The sequence below is a fragment of the Adiantum capillus-veneris genome, chromosome 12, assembly GCF_014529385.1.
Source record: "Adiantum capillus-veneris isolate H3 chromosome 12, ASM1452938v2, whole genome shotgun sequence".
In the NCBI taxonomy this organism is placed as follows: Eukaryota; Viridiplantae; Streptophyta; class Polypodiopsida; order Polypodiales; family Pteridaceae; genus Adiantum; species Adiantum capillus-veneris.
In genome coordinates, this window is record NC_140942.1 from 144,592,137 (window position 1) to 144,605,660 (window position 13,524).

Below are 13,524 nucleotides of genomic sequence, written 5' to 3' on the forward strand. Positions count from 1 at the left end.
ACGAACCTCCGAGCATGGTCGTCAGCATCTTCCGAGGAGAGTCCTTTGAAGGTGGGGAACTTGATGTTTACCTTGGCCAACGCCTCCATGGCCCCTTGTTGCAGCAAAATAGGGGAGAGCTTTACTGGAGAAGGTGATCTGGAAGATGTGGAACCTGATGAAGGAATGGGAGATGAAGGAATGGGGGATGGAGTATGTGGAGGTAAGGTTGATGAGGTTAATGGACTTCTACTAGATACCACCGGGCGTCTTCTGTTATAGTGATTCAGAGGGCTCAGTAGTGCGCTTTGACGCTCAACTCACCGCCTTGTATGTGTCATGCAGTGAACAGTGAAGAGTGCTAGAACAAGTGAGGATATGACTAGGCCACCTGGCCCAGGACCAGTACTAGACCACCTAGCTGGCAGGACGAGGAGGGCTGGACCAGGGCGAGAGGGCTGGACCAGGGGCGAGGACTAAGACGAGGACCAGGACTTGGACCAGGGCGAGAGAGAAACAGACCAGACTTGCAGACGATCTACACAGTGTGAGCAAGTGTGCAGAGCCAGGTAACAACCGATTAGCTTCACGATTCTAACCCCACAAGAGTGAGACTTCCTTTGAGGTCCCACCGTGATCGCCGAAATGAGAGCACCTGTAGCGCGGATAACGTGTCGCGCTCTCTACAGTGGGTGGTCCTCAGTGCAATGTGCGTGACAATCTCACTCAAACAGACTGAATCTCCCTCAAACAGATGAACACAAGGGAAACAATAGACGTCAACAGAGCTCTCAAAGACACAGCAACAGACCAGAACATATGACTCGACTATCTCAAAGACTGATACAGACTCTGGCATGGCAGCACACTCAGCTCCAGCCCAGGACTCTCAGGTACAATGGGGGTGTCGAGGCTCAGATGTGCCGGGATGGTGCAGAAGTGCTCCGTGTAAAAACCCACTCTAGACGACTACTACGTACAAAGATAATGCCACTGGCCCAAAACGACTACTCATATGCACAATCATCAAGAGCCACCAACGGCTCATAAAGAACATCATCTAAGTCTATCCCCACTGGGTGGCGGTGGTGACCTGGCCACGATGTCCACTAGACCACCCTGCCACGTGTCTCTGCCCAAGTGTGAACCGACTAGACTAAAGACCAACTGACCAAAGCCCAACTGTAAACTACTGTCATATGAAAGTGAAAGTGACACTGTAGCAGGCTACAAGCTCATGTGAAGCCTGACACTGGTTCATCTAGAGAGCCCGCTGCTTCCGCATCTTGGAGGCACGACCAGTCCCACTTGCGAAGACTATCCGTGACATCTGGCTGGAGCTGATCCACACACTCAGGGGCCCATTTGAGAGACTCCAAGGAAACTCCGATCTCATGCTGGAGAGCCATGAGGCCTTCTTGCAACTTTGGCGCCCAGGGCCCTTCTTCACCATGGTTGATGGTGCGCCTAGATGGCATTAATGTCCACCAGTGTGGTTGTTTCCTCCTCCCATCTCCTGGTTTAGCCATCATTGTTTATATCTTTTTTTCATTGGGAGAGTCTCCCCACATGTTGATGTAGCCCTCTTTAGCAAGGGCAAATTGTAGCCCATTGGGAAAGTTTTTTTAACTAACGGAATGATCTTCATCTTGAAACTTGAAGATTTACTGCACCATGTTGAATGTCTAAGCACGCACATTAACCATCTATATTGAGGCCCACTACCAATAGAGGGAGGTCACTTAATCGAATTGAGGACATCAGAGTCACACGGGGACAGAGAGCCTTAGAGCATCGAACACAAAAAACTCGAGGATGCTGGCAAGACATTGGCAAGTGATTACTGAAGATGTTTTGTCTTCAGGAGGTTTTGATATAAAACAATGGTTCCTTACACACTAACACATTTAAAAACAAACACAGAGCCATAGTTAAAAAATCATGTTAGAAGAACCAAAAAGCGATTCACGTAACAGACACAAACCTGTTTAGGAATGCTGAAATACCGATCTTCTCGTGGATCATTTCCAACACCTGTTCAGGAAGAAATAAGACACATTCTTATCAACTTGACTGAGAGGAGAGACAAAGAAATGCACTTGTGCCTTCATTGAGTTCACTCTATACTGAGAGGGTAGAGATCTAGCATTTGCAAGGAAAATATTAACTTAAACTTGTGATTGATATGACGGATACAAGAAATTTAGGGGAAACTTGGAAGAAAATTCAGAACAAAATTTTACGATCTCTAGCAAAAAAATTGAACTAACTTCAGAAAATGGTGATAGCTGATCCTAAAACATACCTGCTCCATATGTCCAATTCCCATAGTTCGAACAAGGATCATAATCTAGCAATAGGCTCTCAAACCACTCTGCTCCCATCCGCCAGTCAATGCCCATATCCCTTACCAAAAATGAACAGACAATCTGGCAATATGGAACATTATAGTCAGACGTGCAACCTGCACAAGTTCCAGCCTAGTTCAAAACAATTTACTACCACTAGCAGATGTGTTACTGTGAGGGAAAAACCTACAAGTAGCAAGAAATTGACCCTTGTTTCCGAAAACTTTGGAGAAGACCCCAACTTAGCTGTATTATGCAAGTATGATACACTTCACATGCAGATTATGAAGGCAAACACTTGCTGTCACAAACAAGTGTGAGTTGCATATAAAACATTCAAACAGTCCCCAGTGATTCGTAATTATGAAGAAGTATAAGTCCCAAGTAATACCTCCAACACGAGACGCTATTCACACAGTGGTACCAAGAATGTGATCAGACGAAGTACTCATTTAAAGAAGGGATTCACGCTCCACATAAATACAACATCTTTCTACTGGTGGATTCCAGAAGAGGTGTAGCCCTGTGATAACCGCCCAATCTACGGGCTAACTGCTATCAACCATTGTGCTCTTTTGGAAACAATTTTAACAGTGTCTTTACCAAGTTTCCACATTCTCTCCACAGCCTACTGGAGTCCGGACTCTAATCAATGGGGTGGTTCTCGTTGGCTGCCCATAGGTCACTGCTTGCGAACAAGTTTCCTATGTAGACTTGTTGGGGTCGCATCAATAAGATAGTCACAGTTTCGGCAAGTTTCTTTGATAGAGCAGGCATGGCTTACCTTTTTGGCTTGGTCTGAAACAACCTTTTGCTGCCTGTTAGTTTTCATTAGAGGACAATATTAATAAATCAGGTGTCCGATCTCCCTTGTTATCATCTACAAGCATACATGGAAGGGTTACAAGACTTAGTTCGGCCTCAGGCCAGAAGACATAGTATTTTTCATTGGGTTACGAGATCATTGCTTTGTCTACAGCCACATTTTAGAGTTGGGTGCACCCTTCAGAGGGTGTTCTAAGGGGAAAAGGGACTAGAGAGCATGGGGTATAAACAGTGAAAAATGGCAAAGGAGAGTAAAAAATAAAGCATAGAGAGAGAGAGAGAGAGAGGGGTCTCGTATGGTCCCGTACGTTTTGTACATATACGAAGATGTACGGTACTAAAATTAAGATGTACGACGATGTCATGTACGGTCAAAATAAAAATACAAATAATTCTTAATCCTAGGGCCTAGGCCCTTGGGTTGAAACTTTACTCTTAAAGAAACTTGACATTTGTACAATTACAATTTACAATACTACAATGTAACGAGTCAAGACTCAAGAGAATGAGCATGATAAGAAGAGAATCAAGATCATACAAAAAAGTGGAAGGACCAAGGGGTTTCAAAATACACAAAAAGTGGCACACCAAAATGGAGAGACTTAAGACTTAAGTCAAGTCTAAGAGCGTTAGTCACTAGTGCTCTCATCATCTTCCTCTTGCAAGCTATTCTCATCAACATCATCCTCTTCCTTACAAGAGTCGAAGGATGATGGCTTATAATCTCCATCACTAATGAGATTGCCTTCATCATATACTCTAGCTCTCTAGGCTGCATATTGGTAGGCCTACGATTAGAAACATCCTCCATAGTGATGGCCGCCACACTAGAACCGCTTCCGGAGCCTCGCCGCACATAGGTCCTACAGGAGCCTCCGTTGGTGTTGTTGATTTTGGTGTGGATGAGGGAGTATGCGGACCAATTACGCTCACATGCTCTGGATGAGCAATCCTAAAGCACATCAAGAGAGGCATAAGTTATAAGAGACTAGAGTTCAAGGCATATGTTACAAGGTTAAGCACAAGTTGTAAGAGTTTTAAGGCTTGCCGCTTACTTGACCAAGAACCCTCAAAGCAAGTCTTTTGAGAGTGGGCAATTGATAGCCAAAGCTCTCCCACCAAAATAGAGGCTTCACCAAGGATTCCCGCTTCCAACACAAGTTGGAAGTAAATGCGGTGCCTCGTTAGTCGATATAGTTAATTACCTCTTGGAGAAACGCTCCAACATCCTCTTCTTTTAGCACCTTAAAGAGGTAATTGTTGCGCTCCTCAATAAGGTCTTGATTTGCAAAGAGTTCCGGCTTCTTGTAAGCCAAATGCAAGAGAGCCACAAAGTAATGGAATAGGTCTGTTCATCCAATCCCACCGCTTCTTGATTAGGAGGAGAATGTCGTCCCTCTTGGGAGAGTCCTCCAGGTAATCACAACAAGAAGAGAGAGGTAATGTATTGAGTAGAGAAACAAGCATGTAGATGTAGAGAAGGTACAAAATTCAAATGTATTATAAATTGATAAAAGTAAATATATAGAAAATGTATTATGTAGTTATACCGTGTTCCATCGGGAGGCCCATCTAGGATTGTAGACTTCTCAATTTCCTTGTAAGCTTCCTCCATAAAGTGCCATAGAAGCCCATTGATTGCCCCCTCCATGTTGGACATGCGGAGAGCCTTGTACAAGGGCAAGATCACAATGACAAGACCCTTAAATTCTTGCCAAAACTCCTCACGCAAGCAAAGTCGTTGGATGGCTTTTGCATCTTGTTGTGAAGTGGCCGACTCTTGATTCATCCATTCCTTGAACTCATCAAAGACCATGGTCTTTTGGATCTTGTTTTGCACATCATAGAGCTGCTCGAGAAGTAGCCACATAGCGGCAAAGCGAGTGGACGATGGCTTCTTCAACTCAAGGTTGGAGTAGGTGCTGTAAATTGCGAGCACCTTCACTTTTCTGTTGATGAAATTGATGATGGAGAGTGCTTGGTTGAGGATATCTTTCACCCAATCTAGCTCCCATATGTCTTCAAAGAGAAGGTCAAGGCAATGAGAGGCACATGGAGTCCATACTATGGATGGAAATTCCTTCTCTAGCCTCTTACTCATTGACTTGCAATTTGAAGCATTGTCGGTAATCACTTGCACGACATGCTCCTACCAACCTACACAGGAAGCATTTGTAACAAAGAGAGTTAAAACTTGAAACATAGGACTCATTGGCAATTGCTCAAGACATAAAGGCTTGGTTCAACGTTTTACCTCAAGAATGGCTTTACGGATGTGCTTGTAAATGAATGCCTTGGTCACTTTCTTCCCTCTCGAACTCGCATCCACGGCCAGAAGTACATGCCAAGAGGACAAGACACAAGAATGTTGATGATGCCTCTCTTCTTGTGGTCGCTCCATCCGTCCTTGCCCTCTCTTCATCTAGCTTTTTTGTTCCCATGGAATATTGCATTCAATCACCGTGCGGGCAATTTCTATTTCCGTGATTCTTTGTCTCTCCTTGAGGAAAGACAAGGGGCTAGAGCATCCACCCACCGATTTAGCTAGAGAGGCTTGCTTTTCCATCTTCGGAGGCGAACCACCATCACTAGACGACTTCTTGGACTTCTTGGAGATGGCACCACCATCACATGAGGCCCCAGTGGCACCGGTAGCCAGGGACGTAGTTGGAGAGGTCTCTTCCTCCAAATCGGAGCTATCAACATCTGACGGCACTATCTCATCCGAGGTGACTCTACCCTTGCGTGTCTTCAATGGAAGGTACTTTCTCTTGCATTCCTCAAGGATATCTTCGAGGATATTGGGACATGGTCCCGTTTCTCCTCCCATCTTTGTCAAGTGGATGATGAGACGGGTAACGGAAGAGGTAATGCTTTTTGGACAATATTTGCACCACCACTTGCAAGCGTTTTGCTTGCCCCCCACCCGCTCAAAATAGCGGCAATGCTTCTCAAAGGCTTCATGAAGAGGAGGAGGCATTATGTAGTATGTACTATGTAGCTACTAGTATCAATAGATTATAGAGAGAGAGAGAGAGAGAGAGAGAGAGAGAAAGAGAAATGAAATGAATGAAATGTTATATTAACGTCTTCAAAAGGCCAAAGTGACCTATGAGACCAGAAAGTTACAATGTGGTGGATCTGATACAAAGTCAGAGTCAGAGTAACAAGATGACAACAATGACAAAAATGAAATGACAAATGTCACAATAAGATACTATGGAATCCTAAACTACTAGGTGTGAACAGCAGCTAGCTGGGATAGCTAGATCACAAGAGATTCAGCATCGGTCATTGGCGGATCTCATCAATCTCCTCCATGGTCAGTAGTCTAACCGAGAGTCATGCATGTCGAGCCAAAGTGATCCGAATCCTCTGATGCAACCTCCGCCGATGTTGTGTAGTCCTCCGCAATCGTGGGCGTCTGGATCTTCCCAGCTCAATCGCTCGGTCGATCAGTGTGCCTCTGGTGTGAGACGACGAGCTCTGTTGTGGTAGTAACTCCTCCGGGTGTCCAGTGGCAGCTCTAAAGAAATCTGTGATCTATCTCTGGGACTGGCTAGCCTCTCCTCTCATCATGCTCTCCCTGTGTCTGCGTAGCTCGAGCAAAAACAAACCCCAAGCATCTCTGATCCTCGTACTGCATGACTCTGGAGAATGGTCCAAAGCCCTCTCTGAACAAGCAATGGAAGCGGCCTCGTATCTCGTAGTAGACGGGGCAGTGGCATGTGTAGTGCAACTCTGTCTCAAGCTCGATGTCACACAGGGGGCATGTCCTGGCCTCTGCTGGTATTCCGCTGTATCTCCCAGTCTCGATCCGCAGCTGGTGTGAAGATGTACGTATCTGGCCGATAGCACATCGTATCCCATGAGACAAGTGGGTGTCCATGTATCTGGGCCTCGTCACAAAACCATCAACCGTAAGCTGGAGGAGATGCTCTCTGTAGAAAGCCATCTTCGTGCCCAGCTCCTGTGTTGGCTGTATCCATGTCCTCCTCCCAGAACGACGTCTCTGACCAGGCTGAGTGTGTGGGTATGCCTTTGTCGCTGCACCATGTAATGTCACTGTCAGCATAGATATGATCTCCTCCACTGTGTATACTGGCTCTGATCTGCATAAAAGTCTACGTATCTCCTGTGCATAGACTGAGTCAGTCTCTGGTGTAAAAGTATAGCGTGGATGTCTACCACCTAGTGGGGCCTGAGATGTATTGTACTCAAAGGACACTGATAATGTCAAAAGTGCATGATCTACTGCTATCCCAATAGTTCTGGGCCCCACTGTAAAATCCTGAATGTGAGAGATAAAGCTCGGATGTGTCAAAACATAGTCTACAGTATTGACCCCATGTCTATGTAGAAAACAAGTAAAACCTGTAGATGATGGGAAGGTTGGTAAGCCATTCAGTATGGCTAAACTGTGAGTAGTCGTCATCTCCCTGAGGTATCTCCCATACTCTGTATGCTCTCTGTTGTGTGAGCATCTCTCAAGATTCTTCTCCTCTGGCTCTAGCTCTCTGAGCATCTCCTTTGAGGTGTCATAGAAGACCGTCTGTGAACTGTTTGTACGGGCATTGAAATCCCCCAATAGTATGATGTCTCCATCCCTGGAGAACTCCCAAATATCATCATCAAGTACAGAGTAAGGAGACTGTCCTCTGGGTGAAGCATATACTAAAGTGCTGGGAGGAAAATAGCATATGGCGATGTACAAGAAACGTCCAGTCTCTGTGCTCAACCTCACCCACATGTATCTGGCCTGATCATCTCTCCGAACTATGTGCAGTAGTGGCTGGAGCTCCTCTCTGAAAAGAACTGCTACACCTCCTGATCCTATAGTCCCATGCTCAGATCTGGTGCATGTCCGGCAAGCTGTCTCCCATTTGTATCCTGATATATGCGGCATCAACTGTCCTGGGGCCCGATGAGTCTCTGAGTAGAAAACAATGTCTCTGCCTCTGAAGCTGTCCTCAAAGGCCCCCACATCAAGTCTATACAAACCATTACAGTTCCAAACCGCCATCCTGAGAGTGGTCCCATAGGTCTCACACCGTCATGTAGAGCGGCGCTCTGTAATCACTACTCGCCCATCTCTGTAAAAGGCTAACTTTCCCTTCTCCCTTGCTGCTATAATCTCCGGCATGACCTCTCTCATATGTGCAAGCTGTGAGAGGGTAAGGTCATCTCCTAAAAAGATACCTGTTTTCTTGAGGGTTGGCCTCTTCTTTAAAAAGTCTTTCTTTTCTTCCATGGAGGGAAAGCACAAAATGAGAGCCCGTTTTTTTGAACTCTCCCCATTACCTTCATTCTTCTTGCCCACTCTCCAAGCTTGTGTGTGCGAGGGCTTCTCCACCCCCATCATTGACATGAGGCTCTTCACCTCTTGGTCCACCTTATGTGAATCTTTTAGGCCGGTCACTCTCACGTGTAGAGCGCGTACCCTTCTTCGTTGTTCCTCTTCAAGTGTCTTGTTGATGATGTTGGTGTCGGGTGTAGCCGGAATGTCCTTGCCCTTCCCCTTCTTGACAACTTCAATCCACTTTTCAGCCTCTTCCACCTTCTTTTGCGTTTTGGAGAGAACCTCCACCCATGAGGTCTTCTTTTCTCCTTCCTCCTTTATCTCTTTGACTTGCGCTTGTATAATATTCAGCTCATCTAGCATTGATGGCTGAATTTCTCCATCTCCAAGGCATCCTCTCTCTTTAGTTTCGGCAAGTTCCTTCCGAAGGTCTGAGATATTACCTTTTAGAGCTTGAATTTCAGCCCGGAACTCTTTACGCTCTAGTTCCCTCGCCTTTTCCTCCCTCTTTTTCCATTCAAGAAGTGAGCTCTTCTCTTTCTTCCACTCTTCCATGAGAACTTTGCATTCTTTCAACTCTCTTTCAATGGCTGTCATCCTCTTGCTTGTGACCATGAAGTGCGCCACCATCTTTCTTGCTTGTTTGATTCACTTCCTTTTCCTAGCTGTACAAAAGACCTGGTCTTCGAGAGAGAGTGTTCACACACCCTCCCGCTTAAACTGTACAGCGGCTGTATGCGTTGATTGTGTGTTGGTCTACAGCCCAAGCCCCATCACTCACTGTCTGTAGACGAGACAGTAATGAAGCCTACGCTGCTCTACGTTAGCTGTGCATTGTGCCTGCCCTAACATGTGGTGCCCTAACTGCTCTACATTGCCAGCGTGCTCACCCTTTGTACCTCTTGCTGGGGACAACTATAGAACTGACTACGGGTGATGTTTGCTACCTGCGCGCTACCTCAGTAGATAGAGAGAGAGAGAGAGAGAGAGAGAGAGAGAGAGAGAGAGAGAGAGAGAGAGAGAGCATATGTAAGGTGCAGCGGAAGTGAATGTTGAACTTTGCTCAAGATGAGTGCTCCGAACTGTGCTGAAGGTTCCTTTTACTTACGGAAGGGAGAGCCTTCCGTTCCTTTAGTGAGAGAGTGCAATGGACACAAACAAAGTGGTGAACACTGTGAATGAAGGTGCTGAGACTGAGAGATAGAGAGAGAAGAGAATACGACACCATGAAGCTGTCAAACCCTCCTCCAAGGGCCCCACTCTCGATGGCGAGAGTGGTCTACTATTGATTGCACAATCTGATACAAGATACTGATGCAAAACTAAGTGATGCTATGTCGAGGCCAACGGTGGTGCCGACGATGACGAGACTAGGGCTGAAAAGTGAATGCTTCGAAGACGACGATGACGACGATGAGGAACTTGTTGTTGTGGCTTTGAATGCTGAAAACGCTGCTCTTTCTTGCTGTCAAAAACGCTGGCTTGCTGATGGAAAAACGCTGGTTTTCTATGGCTGAAAAAACGCAGGTCTGCTATCTAGGAAAACCCTGGTTATGAGGCTGAATTCGCTGGTTCTGCTGTCCTTCAAAAATGCTGGAACAGGGGGCTGAATTAGCATTGTCCAAGGCTGAAGTCGCTGGTCTGATGGTCTTCTAAAACGCTGGAGATGCATGCTGGAAAAACGCTAGTCTTTGTTGCTGCAAAACGCCAGGTCCTTGTAGAGTCTTGCTTGAGAGAGAGTCAGAGGGATGCCTATTGCAAGTGGCTTTCTTGTGCACTCCTGCCTCTTCTGCCAGAATTGCTAGTGCTAGTTTTCCTTATATACTAACTTAGTAAATTTGCCCTACCTAGTTTCCAACAAAAGTCACTTAAAATTAATAAGTGAAAAATGTCAAAAATAGGGAAAATAGGTCTATGCACTGTAAAAATGCTCCCGATGGGTTCTGCCTGTAATCTGATGATCATGCTGTGTGCAACCAGAGGATATGCATTTACTCTAAGTGTCTGGGCATGCACGGTCTGCGAACAGACTCACAAAAGTGCCATATCACTTCCTATTCTAGACTGACTTGACTGAACTGAACTCTGGTCATGTTGTAGCTTGTCCATGGACACATAGGGTTGAATGTGTCACATGATAGCATATGCTCTCATGGTCCTCATCTTGTCAATGGCCTTCTTTAGTATCTTCAGTAAAGAAAGCACATGCATGTGGGCATGGTTCTCAAGGGTCTAGGAGAGGTGGCTGCTTGGGAACTATGTACAAGGATGATGCATACTAACCCCAAACCTCCGTAGAAGTGATGGTTGGAGGGGGAGAGCGCTCATGGAAGAATCGCCATGCCTCTCCTAAGTCTTGGCTCAAAAATAACAGGTAGAAATCCTGCTCCAGTCAAGCCAAGAACACCCGCTTTTTCCAACACACTAAGCGCCGGAAGGCAATCCGTGATTGTCTATGAGTGATGACTCCCAAAAACACCTCCCTTTGAAGTCTCGCTCTCGTCTCTATGCACTCCTTACCATACCAGCTGTCCTAGGACACGCTCCTAGAACATCGTCTCTGCTCAGGTTGAGTGTGTGGATATGCCTCTGCTGCTCCATCGTGCAATGTCTCTAGCAAAATATAAGTGACCTCTTCTGATATCAGCGATAAAGCTTGGCTGAGCCATAACAAAATCCATTGTGCTGGCCCCATGTCAATGTGGAAAACAAGTAAAGCCCACTGCTATGTGTGTTGTACTGAGCTAGCAGGAGATGGTCAATGTCAAAAGAGTATGATCCACTCCTATACCAACTAGCATAGGTCCAACTGTGAAGTCCTGATATTAGCGATAAAGCTTGGCTGAGCCATGACAAAATCCACTATGCTGGCCCCATGTCAATGCGGAAAAAAGTAAAGCCCACTGCGGTGGGGAATCTCCGTAGGCCAACAAGGATGGCCAATCCACATCTCCGTCAGGTACCTCCCATACTCTGTATACTCCTCATCCCGTGAGCATCTGTCAAGTCCCATATCACTGACATCCAACTCTCTCAGCATCTCCTCTGAGCTATCATCTCCGTCAAGTACCTCCCATACTCTGTACACTCCTCATCTTGTGAGCATCTGCCAAGTCCCATATCACTGACACCCAACTCTCTCAGCATCTCCTCTGAGCTATCATAGAAAACTCTCTAGTGATTACCCGTTCAGGTATTGAAGTCCCCATAAGGATGATGTCAACATCCCTGGAGAACTCCCAAATATCATCATCTAACACAGAGAATGGGAACTACCCTCTAGGTGCAACGTAAAATGATGTGTTGGGAGTAAAATAGCATATAGAAATGTACAGGAATCTACCTATCTTAGCCCTCAACCTCACCCATGTGTATCTCGCATGGTCATCTCTCCGAACAATGACTCCTCCCTAAATAGGACTATGACTCCTCCTGATCCTCTACCCATGTGCTCAAATCTCATCTCTGTTCAACAAGCTGTCTCCCATTTGTACCCAATCACATGCGGCATCAACTAACCAGAGGCTTGGTGAGTCACTAAACAGAAAACGATGTCTCTGTCTCTGAAGCTATCCTCAAAAGGCCCCACATCAAGTCTAAGAGACCCATTACAATTCCAAGCCGCTATCTTAAGTTTGGTCCCATCCCATCCACCTAAAGAAACACATCTTCCCCTTCTCTATCATTGCCTTGATTTCTGGCAAGACTTCCTTCATGTGGGCAAGCTCCAAGTTGTAAAAGAGTGTCGGTCTTCTTTAGGGTGGGCTTCCTTTTCAAAAACTTCTCCATCTCGATAGAGGGGAAGCGCAATATGAGAGCTCGTTCCTTTGATGCTTCCCATTGCCCCCATTCTTTTTACCTACTCTCCATGCTTTTATGTGTGTCGGTGTACCAATCCCCACAAATCTCATGAGCTCTTTCACTTCTTCCCCAACATTATCCCGATTTTGGAGGCCAGCAACCCTCACATGTGAGGCCCGCATTCGTCGCCTTTGCTCTTCCTCTAGCGTCATGTTGACAAGGGTGGGAGTAGAAGTGGATAGCTCACGTTTTAGAGAGAGAGAGAGAGAGAGAGAGAGAGAGAGAGAAATGAAATGAAATGAAATGTTATATTAACGTCTTCAAAAGGCCAAAATGACCTATGAGACCAATCAGTTACAAAATAGTGAATCTAATACCATGTCTGGGTACAAAAGAACTAGAAAAGAACTAGAAGTGGAACAAAATACTACTACTACTACTACAATCTAAAACTACGTGGGTGTAGCAGCTGATACAATAGGTACCCGGTAAACTGGATGTAACAGTGTGTGAAACAAAGATGGAAGAAATGGTGAGGATCCATCCTCATCTGCACTCTGGATGTCGAGAGAGTATGGCTCGAATCTTCTGTTGTAGTCTCCGTCGATGCTGTGTAGCTCCTCTCCTCAGTCGCGGTCGTCTGTATCTCTGTAGCTCCAATGCTCGGTCGATGAGAGTGCCAGTAGTGGTCGAATGAGTGTGGGACGAGCTCTGCACTGGTGGCTGCTCCTCTGGCTGTCCCATATCTAGTGAAAAGAAATCTGTAATGTGTCTCTGGGACTGCCTCTCTCTAGCTCTCCCCAGTAAAGTGTCTCTATACCTGTGTAACTCAAGTAGATATAGTCCAAGACATCTCTGATCCTCATAACTCATGACCCTAGATAGAGGACCAAAACCCTCTCTGAATAAGCAGTGGAAACGCCCCCGTATCTCATAGAACACTGTGCAATGACATATGTAGTGCAACTCTGTCTCTGGCTCTCTTTGGCATAATCGGCATATCCTGCTGTCTGCTGGTATCCCTCTGAATCTACCGGTCTCAATCTCGAGCTGATGTGAGGATGTGCGTATCTGACCAATGGCACAACGCAAACCATGAGACATATGTGTGTCCATGTAGCTGGGTCGAATCACAAACCCATCTCCTGTGAGGTGGAGAAGATGCTCTCTATAGAAAGCCATCTTCGTGCTCAACTCCTGATGCGGCTCTATCCATGTCCTCCTGGTGTCGAGCTGGATCAGGTCCTGACGAATGAGTCTAGTGATCTCCAC

General features: G+C 46.0%; 1 protein-coding gene across 3 annotated transcripts in view; it reads right to left on the reverse strand.

Annotated features, from left to right (window-relative positions):
• Positions 1-13,524, reverse strand: part of CRY3 (cryptochrome 3) — a 95,368-nt gene that overhangs the window by 16,584 nt on the left and 65,260 nt on the right. For all 3 annotated transcript variants that reach the window (XM_086525827.1, XM_086525826.1, XM_086525824.1), the window contains exons 12-13: positions 2,285-2,408; positions 1,964-2,013 (exon numbers count right to left, since the gene is read on the reverse strand). In XM_086525827.1, the coding sequence (XP_086381953.1) occupies positions 1,964-2,013; positions 2,285-2,408 (174 nt within the window). The remainder of the gene's footprint in view (positions 1-1,963; positions 2,014-2,284; positions 2,409-13,524) is intronic.